The 13,709-nt window shown below is 43.0% G+C and overlaps 1 protein-coding gene across 2 annotated transcripts in view; it reads right to left on the minus strand.

Annotated features, from left to right (window-relative positions):
• Window positions 1-562: 562 nt before the first annotated feature.
• FAN1 (FANCD2 and FANCI associated nuclease 1) overlaps window positions 563-13,709 on the minus strand; it is a 30,356-nt gene continuing 17,209 nt past the window's right edge. For both annotated transcript variants that reach the window (XM_044279741.1, XM_044279740.1), the window contains exons 3-14: window positions 12,350-12,490; window positions 10,524-10,719; window positions 10,205-10,438; window positions 9,000-9,131; window positions 8,772-8,880; window positions 7,604-7,723; window positions 5,992-6,156; window positions 4,994-5,159; window positions 4,607-4,710; window positions 4,248-4,442; window positions 1,750-1,878; window positions 563-751 (exon numbers count right to left, since the gene is read on the minus strand). In XM_044279741.1, the coding sequence (XP_044135676.1) occupies window positions 614-751; window positions 1,750-1,878; window positions 4,248-4,442; window positions 4,607-4,710; window positions 4,994-5,159; window positions 5,992-6,156; window positions 7,604-7,723; window positions 8,772-8,880; window positions 9,000-9,131; window positions 10,205-10,438; window positions 10,524-10,719; window positions 12,350-12,490 (1,829 nt within the window). In that variant the 3' untranslated portion in view covers window positions 563-613. The remainder of the gene's footprint in view (window positions 752-1,749; window positions 1,879-4,247; window positions 4,443-4,606; window positions 4,711-4,993; window positions 5,160-5,991; window positions 6,157-7,603; window positions 7,724-8,771; window positions 8,881-8,999; window positions 9,132-10,204; window positions 10,439-10,523; window positions 10,720-12,349; window positions 12,491-13,709) is intronic.

Consider the following 13,709-nt stretch of genomic DNA (forward strand, 5'->3'; position numbering starts at 1 on the left):
ATTACCCGTTTCAGTGGCAACCCACAGCATTTGGTTTTCAGACTACACCCATTCTGTGTGCAACCTTCCCAACTGAGGGCTAAATAAGGCAGCATCCATAGTGGCTGCAATATAGGTACAGGAAGTAGAGCCCTCAATATGCTACATGGCTGTGCGGACTAGCAGGCATCCACATTTTCTACCCACTGGGCAAGGATTACTGTCAAAGGGACATCTAAACAGCCAAAACCCCTGGCACCTAGGACAGTGAACTTGAGCTTTAGTAACATGAGGGGTGAGAGTACCTCCCAAAGTCATACTCCTCTTCTATGAGGAGACTGCATCTCCCATAATGACCAACAGGCTTGTGTTGGCTTTAGCATTAGGGTGGGTAGCTGCTAAGCCTTAGGATGGCCCTTGTACCACAGGGCAGTAGAATCAGGTTTGATTAGCTCACTTCGTGGAGGTGGTTACAGGCTGCGTAGGAGAAGCTCAATGCTTTCTATTAGCCCACCTCTTAGTGTCAGAAGTCTATAGCCACAGTTATCGAGTCCCGAACTACATGAGTGATAAAGTTTATGACTCCAAGAAAAGTAGCATTTAATATACACATATATATGTACAGTAGGGTAAGTCAATTCAGTCTGTTACTCTTTGCCCCTATTGCAACAACATGGCACACTTCTACATCGGCTCCCATCTTCTTCAGTTCATGCAGCCAAACCATTTGCTTATGTGACAGACGATCGCTGGGTCCCTTTACCTCCACCAGCTGCAAGACAAAGAAAACTTACTAAGAGTAGTGCTGTATCCAAATTATGACTTCCCTTTAACCTCATCCATAAATTGTATGTATCCTTCAAATATACACAGCGCCATATTACAACCAATATCATACTATTCCACCCTATTTCTAAAGCTTAGCTTCATACTGAATATTTTCCCATAACACTATATATCAATCTGCTCAGACACCATGTTCAATGTGACAGGTTCCCTTTAAAGGCGTGTTCACATCTGTATTGGAAGCTCCGTTCGAGACCTCCGTTGTCAAAAAGGCGTGGACAATTCCAGCGCACAGGATTTTTTTTTTTTCAGTCAAAAAAGTGAGCTTCTGAATGGCCCCGTTATAGTCATTCGGGTCTTTGCAGCTCCGTTGGGGTGGGTTATCTGCCAGTACCTCTGCCATTTTCGTTGTTCTGCTCCTCTAATGGAAATAAGTGTCGCTGATGTGAACGTGACCATATTAGTGTAATTATACTAGAAAATGAACTAAAAAAATATAACAATTCATTCTCTAATTAGGCCTAGTATAGAGAATGTGTGTCCTATAAAGGAATGCTAGTATGACACTGACAGCAACAGAGGATATAACATAGGCTGTGATCACATTCTGATCTATTAACAGAGTGGCCTGGATAGAATGAACGCTGCAATGAACTAGATGTCCTTGGTAGGCTCCCCTGACGTACCATACAGAGTTGTAGTTTAGACAGTGCCACCTGGTGGTCACAGTTATTTTGTACAATAAGAACTTAAATTTCACATGTTCTGCCCAAATTTAATTTATGCACCTATATATCTTGAGACATTCCAAAAATCAGCCATATGCTATGGCCTGCAGGATGCATATAGACATAATATGCATTGCAACTAACAGATATAGTGAAACACTACATAGAATCGGAGTACGTAAGGTTGTCTGGCGCTGTCAGAGAGCACTTGCCCATCCGCTGCCATCCATCCTTACAACATGGCACAACTATTTACCTTAAACACTTTCTTCTGTACGTTCCACACCACTAAATCGGGGAGTCCTCCTCTACAATGACGAATGTCTTTGCACATTTTCCTGCATATTTCACTTAATACTGGTCCACCGAGGCAGGACACCAGACCCTGCACGGAGGGAATAATACAAGTAAAAAATCCAAGACACATTTGCAGATATTGTGAGAGGAAATAGGGCAGCACATACAGATGGAGCAGGGTTAGCAGCTCAAACTCTTAACTCCAATTTCTTAAATCATCGCGTTATCTTGGAACAAAAGCCATTTAAAAGCAATTGAAGGCGTTTGCTTAGTTTAGATAACACTCATGATTTCTGAGATGTGTTAACTCTACTACATCGGTACTAACTCCATTGGAAATGAACTCAGGGCCCCAGTGCTGCAAGGTAAGGCTACTTTCACACTTGCGTTAGGAGCGGATCCGTCTGGTGTCTGCACAGACGGATCCGCTCCTATAATGCAAACGCTTGCATCCGTTTAGAACGGATCCGTTTGCATAACTGTTTATTTCAGATCTGATTTTTCACTTCGGAAAACTCAGATCCGACAGTATATTCTAAACACAGAAGCGTTCCCATGGTGATGGGGACGCTTCATGTTAGAATATACTGAGAACTGTGTACACGACTGCCCCCTGCTGCCTGGCAGATGCTGCCAGGCAGCAGGGGGCAGACCCCCCCCCTCCTGTATTTAACTTATTGGTGGCCAGTGCGGCCCCCCCTCCCTCCCCAGTATTAAATATTACCAGTGCGGCGGCCTCCCCCCCCTCCCTCCCCAGTATTAAATATGACCAGTGCGGCCTCCCCCTCCCTCCCCAGTATTAAATATGACCAGTGCGGCCCCCTCCCTCTATATTTATTGGTGGCCGGGCCAGTGCGGATTCCAAGTATTGTGAGCAGTGCGGCCTCCCCCCCTAATTAAAATCACCCCCCCCCCCATCATTGGTGGCAGCGGAGAGTACCGATCGGAGTCCCTGGTGATGGGGACGCTTCAAGTTAAAATATACCATCGGATCGGAGAAAACTCCGATCTGATGGGGACTCCTGACTTTGCATTGAAAGTCAATGGGGGACGGATCCGTTTGAAATTGCACCATATTGTGTCAACGTCAAACGGATCCGTCCCCATTGACTTGCATTGTAAGTCTGGACGGATCCGTTTGGCTCGGAGGCCAAACGGTGCCAAACGGTGCCAAACTGATGCATTCTGAGCGGATCCGCATCCACTCAGAATGCATTGGGGCTGTACGGATCCGTTCGGGGCCGCTTGTGAGAGCCTTCAAACGGAACTCACAAGCGGAGCCCCGAACGCTAGTGTGAAAGTAGCCTAACAGTACTAACCACGGAGCCACCGTGCTGCCTGCGCAATTCTTTTGAGCACAAAATTAATAAATCAATCATAGACACAGTTTGTGCTATTTCCCATGAAAATGTGCTGAAAAAGTGGCATACGGACTATAAAGTGGATTTTACTAAACCTCTAAGTGATAAATCGTGGCAGCCTATTATACACTTGCTTGCACCATGAAGCATATCTATGGTGTAATTTGCATTGAAGGCAATCTATTGTGAGAAAATAACCAATTTCTTAAAGTAAGTCTAACAATAAACATATTTTTTCTGTAATGTTTCATGTCACTATATAAAAAATAAAAAAAAAGCCTGAAATCTTGCAGTCTTCATTGTGGCCAATAGACTCATAACAGACTGGCTGTTCGGTAGAGATCACTCTTTAGCAGTCAGCTACATATAGGTAACACATAGATGATGTCACAGCTCACCCCCTCCCTGCACAATGATCTGCGCACAAGGCACAGAGCATGCCTAGAAAACTCCCCCATAGTAATCAATGCTGCGTCTAGTCGTCATAGCAACCACGACGCTTAGACTTCTTTTTAAAATCAGAATAATCCTCAGTGGCGGCCGCAGTTATGGAAACAGCCCAGCGATCAGTGCTACACTGTTTCTGTAACTTGGGAGCCATAGAATACTGTAGCTGGCTGTGCTACAGTATTCTATTTCACTGTAGCTTGGGGATATCTGACTGCAGAGACCAGTCATTGGCTGCAGCAGCACATGAGACCCCACCCATCTGGAAGTCCACAGATGGGGACCAGAAGTTCAGTGAAGACAAGGAGCCACAGAACTGGAATGGAGTGTCATGGAGCAGGTAAGTATTGATGTCTTCACAGGTACCGCCCGGTGGAAGGAATTTAAATATAAAATATATATGGACAACTCCTTTAAACCTATGGCCATTATGTCTAAAGAAATAACCATCACAAAACCTACTTCAGTGAGAGTGTCCAAGACTGTAACTCATTGTTTTTTGCTCCTTCTCAATGAACCTTTCTTGATTTCAGCCTGGCTTCACCTACCATGGAAACTGACACCAAGGCATATCAAAAATGTCAAAAGCACCCTCTACTGTTCTCACTGCGGCCAGTGTTATGGGCTGTAGCTCGAGGTCTATCGTTACCTGGGCCTGCTGTAGAGAGGAGAAACGTTCCCAGCTGACTAGTGCTGCCGATTCTTCTAGATGGGCACCCCACACATCAGCCATCATGTCATGCAGAACCTCAATAGGCGAGTCCTGGAGCAGCTGGAGACGACTTTCTATGGCATCCTTTCTATTCTCATAAAAACTGTCTGTGTGCAGATCCAGGGGAAATGCCTGCAAGACAACATACATCACAGAGAAGCAATGGACGGCTGCTGTGATAATTCTGCCTTCTGGCGTTGAATACCCTCATCTATCTGCAGACAGTATAGCTGGTCACAGTATGTGGCAGCAGCTGTACAACTTATAGCAGAATAAAGGCAATTAGTCACATGTACCTGATAGGAATTTCTGAAGACGTCAGGGACACCCTCCATAAAGACTATATCCCACATGAACAAGCCATACAAAGTACTGAAGGTGGATCCTTCCCCATGAATTCCTAAAAAGGGGACACAGAGATTATTCCCAAGCTGTAAAGTATACATAAAATCATTTTCATTTTCAAACCATGCCTCTCTTACTATCTCAAACCACTAACGCTAGAGCAGCGTGCCAGGCTGCAGAATGCTGCTCCGGAGGCCCTACTTCTATGGCAAAATCTGCAGAGCTATGAGAGAACCTGCTGTTGATTTACCTGAAGCCTTAATATGGCTGATACTACAAGGGCAACATATCTTTTACATAGTAACCATAATTAAAAGAACGGTCACATGTAGACAGACCTTGGTCAAAGCCAAGCTCTCTATAATGTGCCAACGCCAGCTCTTCAACGGAACACATGACAGTGGAAAGAGCGATTTCCTCTCCATCCTCCTCCACCAAGTTCTCCATCAGAAACACAGATTTTCCCATTCCAGTTTGAGGATACATCTTGCCCTTGATGGTGACCTGTTGATTAGCACAGAAATTAGAAGTTTTCTTATGCATTTTATTAAACCTGTAGATTTCTGATCAGAATATTTTCATGCCTAAAGGGGTTGTCGAAGTGACCTAAAAACTGGCCCCATGTCATTAAACTCCTTAATATAATAATAATAATAACAAAAACTGGCGTTTTGGTTTCAGTTTCTGAGATCCGTTCAGGGCTCTCACAAGCGGTCCAAAACAGATCGGTTTTGCCCTAATGCATTCTGAATAGATAAGGATCCGCTCAGAATGCATCAGTTTGCCTCCGTTCCGTCTCCATTCTGCTCTGGAGGTGGACAGCAAAACGCTGCTTGGAGTGTTTTAGTGTCCGCCTGACGATGTGGAGGCAAACAGATCCGTCCTGACACACAATGAAAGTCAATGGGGACGGATCCGTTTTGGCAATGTTAAAGATAATACAAACTGATTCGTTCTGAACGGATGCATGTGGTTGTATTATCTGTGCGGATCCGTCTGTGCAGATGCATGACGGATCTGCACCAAACGCGAGTGTCAAAGTAGCCTAAGGCGTAGGCTGTGAGGAGACCGCAGCCTCTTCAAACAGCTGATCGGCAGATGTGCCAGGAGTTTGACCCTCACCAATCAGATATTGATGATGTACCCTGAGGACAGGATCTTGGACAACCCCCTTAAACATCCAAATATATGTGTAGTTCTGAAATAAGAAAAAAAAATTATATCCTGGATGCCTTTTCAGAGTCGTTTTATAGAAGTGATGCATAAATCTGCCCTAGTGATCTACTACTTCTTTTACTTTTGAAAAACCCTCAGAAATGTTCTACATCATGCTTACATGTGGGACATCATCCACCTTGATCTCGGGAAGTTCATTGAACATACTGTGGAACTTCTTGCAGCTTGGCGAGTCTCTTATTTTCACTGCTCGCTGGTACAGGGACAGCTTATGACCTGTTCGTACATAGGGATCTGACAAGCCCTCCAAAATAACAGTGACTGCCTAAAAAGAATACAAAGAAATGAGCACAACACCAATAGTGCTAGCCTGATATTAAACAGGCCAATACTGATTAACATTGACGGACTCTAGATAGGTGTAGTTCACTATAGGTTTTTTTCCTGAACCCCTTCCTGACACTGTGATTTTCCATTTTTCCGTTTTTACTCCCTGCCTTCCCAGAGCCATAACTTTTTTTTTTACATTCACATAGCAATATGAGGGCTTATTTTTATCAGGACATGTTGTAATTTCTAATGGCACCATTTAATATTGCATAAGATGTAGTGGGAAGCTGAAAAAAAATATTCTAAATGGGGTAAAAATTGTAAAAATTTCCACCATAGCTTTGGCTTTCCTATTTGTAAAACGGACCTGCTCCCTTCACTGTCCAGGTCAGTACGATTTTTTTTTCTGTTTTAAGAGTTTTGTGTTAAAAGTTAAAACTGATTTCCAATCCTCTATATTTTTGGGTTCGTTCTGTCTACTGAGCTGGGTGAGGGCTCATTTTTTTGCAGGACGATCCATAGTTCGTATTGATATTATTTTGTGGTGTGTAAGACTTTGATGACTTTTGGAGGTGAAGCAACAACAAAAATGGCCATTTAGATTTTTTTTTCACTGTACAGGATAAATACATTTATATTGTAATATAGTATGGGCATTTTGGGACGCAGCGGTGCAAATGATTTTTTTATATTGTTTGTTTATTTTAATTATGGGTAAAGGGATGTGATTTGAATTTTTATATTTTTAAAAACTTCATTTAACTTTTCTTCCCCCAATTGCAATCGTTAGACCGTTTGTCCCATAGACTGCAATGAATTACCATTGCAGCCTATGGGAGATTCAATATGTTCCCATGGAGCCCTGCCGTACACAGGGCTCTATAGGAACGTATAGCTGTTGTAACCTTCCTATGGCTTCAGGCTACCACAACGAACAAACGGTTCCCCCAATCACTGCACAGGCGAGCTGTTTGGGCCCCTAGAGTGCAGCAATCTCAAGGAAAATCCTCTCAGATGCCTAGGTCACAACTGACGGACTGAGGGGTGCAGCTTTGTTTTTTGATATTCTGATCCTAGAACAGAAAAAATAATGCACTTGTGAACATAAGCTATGCACTATACAGCCTGAATGCAGAGCATGATGTAAAGTTGCTATATGCACTAAGGTCACAAAAAGCCACGCACTAAAAAGACAAACATGAAGAAAACATTCAGGACTTTTACTCCTCCCTTCCAGGAAAGTAGGCCAGAGATGGGAAAGAGTAACATTAGTTGTATGGCTGAATGCGGTAACAAATGATAAGACTATTTAACAAATGTAAGCAGAAAGGCTGGTATTGTGATTTCCCACATCAGGTTTTACGTCTGTGTAGTCTCCAGTATTTGCACATGTGCACAATGCACTGCTACAACCAAAATGTTAATAACACCAGTATAGTTACTTTCTGTGTGAGCTTCAAATGCTGATGCAAATTCAGTGCAAGGCGATCCCACCAGCGCCCTCTGCTGTCTGGGCAGTATATATTTTGGGACAAAAGAGTTTGTAGTAACTGAACAGCTTCCTGCAATACAGAAAATACATTTCAGAGGAAGAAAATTAAGATATACAACTCATCCCTCATACACCGTAGTAGCACACACAATGCAAAATACAATTCAGAATAATTTAGGTAAAGCTTAAAGAGTAAGACAAAAACACAAAAATATAGTGGCAAATCTGGGGGAGCTGCTCAACCCCTAACACTGTAGCGTGTTTTTCATTGGGGGAGCAGCCCCACCGCATGTGGACCGCAGCAAACGACTATCCCCAGCAAAAAATATTAAAGCTTAAAGAGTAACTAAACCTTTACATAAACTTTTTATATGTTGTCCCTAATGCCCTAACAAAACTATCTGTAACTTTATTTTTATGACACTTTTAACTTCCCTAAAGCGCACCATTCCCTATGCACTTAAAACTCAGTTCTCCGTACACCGCTGACAGCTCAGTACGAACTTCATGTCGGTGCTTAGCTTAGCGGAGCAGGCAGAAGCAGGAGCCCGCTCCACTCAGCTAATCCTGGCACAGCACATGGGTACAGGGTACCCATGTGCTAGGCCAAGAGTTAGTAATCCTCCGGGGAGCACAGGCATGAGCAGCAATGTGCGCTCCTGCCCGTACTCACAGCGCTGCTGCGGCCCCACTGATAAAATGTACTCCGTACACCGCTGAGCTGTCAGCGGTGTACGGAGAACTGAGTTTTAAGCGCATATTGAATGGTGTGCTTTAGGGAAGTAAAAGTGGCATAAAAATTGAAAATCGATTAATAAAGTATATTAGAAATAGTTTTATTAGGGCATTAGGGACAACATAATAAAAGTTTAAGCAAAGGTTTAGTTACTCTTTAAAGTAAGACTCATATCTCCGTTTATGGCTTGTAGAACTTGAGGAAGGGGCGGAGGCGAGAGACGCATCATATACCGGTTCCTTTTGGAAGATTTCCATCATTTCTTGTGCCGAGAGCCGGTGCTCCTGTTTATTAAACAGGGTACTGTAGACTGAGAACGGATTCACATTCCACCTGTAGCTTCACAAGCAGAGCCGGCTACATCCATGTTAAACGCTTGTACCTCATATTGATGCAGTCTCTGCAGGATTTCTACTCCGCGCGACAGGATCCTTGTATAAAGCCAGCCCACAGTAAAACAGCGCAGGTACAATGGGAGCTCTGTGTGATACCTACGGAAAGAAAACCGCCATGTAAGCTCCATTATATAACTTACCTCTTCATGAAGATGGGTACAGCTCTGGATGGAGAAAGACAATTCTTCAGCCATGACCATTGTTTTTAACTCTACCTCAAATTTGGCCCGTTCTTCAGCTGATCCCAGTCCTCTTGGGCCCGTTGAAACATCAAATGTGCTTCTTTCCACTTCCCGTTGGTCATAGTGACAACGATATCTACCAGCTTGTGCATTGCACATTCGTAACTATAGAGAGCCAGAAAAGGACAAGCCAAACTTATCAAACAACCTGTGACATTTGATAAATGTGGTACAAAGTAGTCCAACACAGACTCACACAAAACTGACTTCAAATATTCCCCTCATGATAAATTCCCCCCTATGTATTATACAAGTGGGGATGTTTTTTTTTTTTAAGTTGCAAAAAGGGGTCTGTGTAATTTTTTTTTAATGCAAAAACTGACATAACTGCCTTAGTAAATGACCCAAAAATACTACTGAAAGGCACTGAAGCGAGTAGTTTGTGTATGAGATATCTCACAGTAGAGAAGAGCAGTTCACTGTACATTCAGATACTGTGCAGAATTTTTCGTGCCCCTCCATTAGCAGCTATATATATATATATGACAGTGGGGAAGTTCTTCTCCAAAAAAATTTACATTATGGGGGGAAGCAATTATCAAAAAACAGTGTTTTATGTCAGAGTTTGATTGCTTGTGCACTGCTGGAGGATGCTCCTAATTTATGACAAGTCGTGCGCGTCATCATCAATTATGTGCATCCTTGTGCACCAGGATTGAGATCTACTCCAGTCCCTGATTGAGTAGATTTCAGTGATCATTTATGCCAGACATAAACATTTGCCAAGGCCAATGGCCCAGCCCCTGCCCCAGTGGTGAGGGTGGGATAAATACAATTTTGTCAAAAGAGTGTTTAAAATGTTGCAAAAACGTGGTCTTTGGACTTTTTACACCAAAATCTGGAGTAACCTTCTTAGTAAATGACCCCCTATCTCGACTGAAAGGCACTGAATCAAGTAGTTTGTGCAGAGATGTCTCACAGCAGGGAACAGCAGTTGACTGTACATTTAGCTTCGGTCCAGTATTTTTTTGCTGAGGCTGCTGATGGACATGTGGAGTTACATGCTCTCCATCAGCAGCCATGTTTAGGACTGGAGCACCTGTCGGTGAAGAAGACAAAGGGGGGTAGCACTTTTCAGAGCAAGACAACGGTGCTGGTGTGCTAACAATTTATCAGTAAGGAGCTACTCATCTATGACCACAAAATGTGCCTGCTCTACTCCCAGCCAGAAATCCTACCTTATGAGATCTTCTCTGTCCAGGAATATCCTAGTGCTCCTTTGCACAGTGTAATGTGGGAATGTCATTCTCCCCATATTAACCATGAGAACAGTGGAGAGCAATGTCTGTCCTCCACTAGCGGCTTCTTCTACCTCTGTTGACTCAGTCAAAGAGAACAAGAGAAGAACTCTAGAAAATACAGCCCTGGGACCTTTGCAGACCCGAACAGCTCTCCCAGTGGAATCTTTTGCTCTGAAAATAATAAAAGGATTTGAAAATGCAAGACAGTAGAAAAAACCAAGGACTTGTTCTACAACAAAACCAAGAAAGTACTTACTTCCTAAGAATGGCAGCGCCAACACCAGACTGGTTCTTGCTAAAGATTGAACGTTGCCTGGAAAGCCTAAGAAACTCTTCAACAAGCTGGTGCTTTTGCACGTTGGGATTCGCCAAGTGGAATGTCTTGGCCAAGTTTTTGAGCTCCGGCGCAGATAGAAGATCAAGCGCTTCAGAAAGCTCCTCCAAGTCACTATCTAGAGAGAAAAATAATGTAAAAACACAAGTGAAGTAAAAGGAAGATTCAAAATGGCTTCAAATTTCAAGTACAACTTGTATCTATACATGTGTTAAAGGGAAACACAAGTCAAAAAAGAGTTTCCATTGTAATTGGTATTTAGAAAACCCTTAGGCCATCTGCATGAATTTCCCTGCGTTTCTGCACCAAAAACCGTATGTGTTACTTGCGGCTTTTGGTGTGGCAAATCTCACCCTTGCATTTTAAAGGGTGAAATCTACACAAAAGAACCGCATAAGGAATTGACATGCTGCAAATTCCAAAATCTGCACTGCATATCAAAAAAAAACAAATTCTGCATAAGATTTGTCTAATCTCATACACTTTGCTGGTGCTGTATTATGCTGCAGTTTTTCTGCATAAGAATCTGCGAGGAAAAAACGCGTGTAATTGGCAATGTCTACAGGTAGCTTTAGGCGACCAAAATAATTAGATTTCATTTTGGATCATTGCAGCAGATGTGGCACTTTATGGGTGACTGTGTAGGAGCATTTTTGGTGACATTAATACGATATTCTGCCAATGAAACCAGGCAGAATATGACTGGTTTCATTGGGCATCATCGCAATTATCTGCTGAACTAATTATATCATGTCCCAGGATTCTTTACTGGCATTGGGAGAGGGAAAAATAAGGATCTGATGAATGTTCCTTTAAAAAATGTGCCGTATATTACGGTGACTCAGTGGTTTGAGTTTGAACCCGACCAGGGACAACATCTGCATGGAGTTTGTATGTTCTCACCGTGTTTGCATGGTAGTACTCAGGTTTCCTCCCACACTCCAAAAACATACAAATAGGTAAATTGGCTTCCTACAAAACTGACCCTAGTGTGCATTGTGGGTTTGGATCGAGCACCTATGTGGCAGTCACTGACTTCCCGGGGGGCCACTGAGCTATCCCTGTGCTTTGAGTCCCTGTGAGAAAAACACATTACAAATGTTTGTCTTTGACACTGAGTCTCCCCCATGCACCAACAAATGCTCAGTGCAACAATTTCTGTGTTTCTGAGGCAGCAACCATCATGTACCAACTGCGGTGACAGCGAGTCACATACGTGTAACTGTACTGCATGAGGCACCTCCAGAATTTTCTGTACCATCTGTAAGTGAGCTGGCATACACAATAAATAAAAAAATAATAATATCCATATTGATTTATCAATGCATTTTCAACCTCTATTATTCAGACTCAGGCAGGGCTTAATAGGAAGATTACCTGGGATCCTTCACAAGACCCCAGGCTGCCATGAAACGCAATTGGTTGATGTGGGAAGGGAGGCCCCTCTGTATGAGTTACTACTCAGATGCTGCAGTCGCTATCAACTGCAGCGTCTGACGAGTTAAATGACCAGGATTGGCGTCATCGCTGATCCCTGTCATTGTGGGCAGGCGTCAGCTGTATAACACAGATGACACCCGGCAATATGATGTAAAGTTATGTCAAATATCAGGAAGGGGGTTAAAGAAATAATTAGGTATACCAGCACATTTACACGCTAGGAGAAGGGGGGGGGGGGGGGAATAGTGTGTATGGAAGACATGGAGATAGTGACTAACACATAGGCAACACCCCAAGTGACACGTTACCTGTCTGTAGAAAACCATGCTGACTCAGCTCTTCTATGAAGGGAGTCAAATCGGAGCCAATTTCAGTGTATTCTATCTTGCTGACTTTTATCCAGTTTAGCTTCCGTTGGAAGAGCCGAACATACAGCTTTTGTCCTCCGGCTTTAACATTCACAAAGGAAAATGAAAGGAAGCAATGTCAGACAAACACAGGATTGCTTGTATCAGTGGAACAAGACCGGGGACATGGGTCAACCTGTCTGGTTCTTTGAAAAGCCAAGAAACATCTTGTATTAAAGGGATAGTTTAAATGAAACCGGACCTGTCACTGCCCTTAACACCTCTGCATTCCCCTTAAAATAAACATTCAGGATTTTCTTTTCCATGTGTTAACCTTTTCCTCTGTCATGCCTCCTAGAAATGTATGAATAAAAGGACAACTGGGTGTTACCATGCATCTTATCAAAGGGGTGTATCCCTATAGAGTCTGGCCCCGTCAGCACTGAATGGAGAGTGACAGCATGTAGGGACACCCCCCCCAAATGGTATTAGCCAGTTTTCCCTTGATTATTCATTCCTTTGTAGGAGGACTAACAGAGGAACAGCACAAAGCAGGGTTCCAGGGAACGTTGCTCCGGAGTTGTTGTTTTTACTTCCTGTACTGAGACGTGTCAGGAGATGTGACAGGTCCTCTTTCAATGGCACCGTGCAGGTATGAGTGGTCCGCACCTGACAAGAAATACTGACAGTTTACATATTTCAGATGACAATTGGAAAGTTACATGCACAAGAGACGGATGACGAGCAGATAGAAGAAACCTCTGCTGCTTTTCTCCAGGATGGAAAACACCTCTGCAATCTGCTTTCCTATCAAAAGACTCACACACAGATGATGGCACTTGTACCCATGTAAGAGTAGCAAACATTAGGCCACCGTCACACATGAATAATGTTAGGCCTCATGCAGATAGCACACACTGACCCATTCATTTCTATGGGGCTTTGCACACATTTGTTACTTTTTCGAAAATTAACCACTTTAACCCCGCTAGCTGAAACCCCCTTAATGACCAGGCCACTTTTTACACTTCTGCACTACACTACTTTCACCGTTTATCGCTCGGTCATGCAACTTACCACCCAAATGAATTTTACCTCCTTTTCTTCTCACTAATAGAGCTTTCATTTGGTGGTATTTCATTGCTGCTGACATTTTTACATTTTTTGTTATTAATCGAAATGTAACGATTTTTTGGCAAAAAAAAGGAAATTTTTCACTTTCAGCTGTAAAATTTAGCAAAAAAAACGACATCCATATATAAACTTTTACCTAAATTTATTGTTCTACATGTCTTTGATAAAAAAAAGATGTTTGGGCAAA

This window comes from Bufo gargarizans, chromosome 2, assembly GCF_014858855.1.
Source record: "Bufo gargarizans isolate SCDJY-AF-19 chromosome 2, ASM1485885v1, whole genome shotgun sequence".
NCBI classification, from domain to species: Eukaryota; Metazoa; Chordata; class Amphibia; order Anura; family Bufonidae; genus Bufo; species Bufo gargarizans.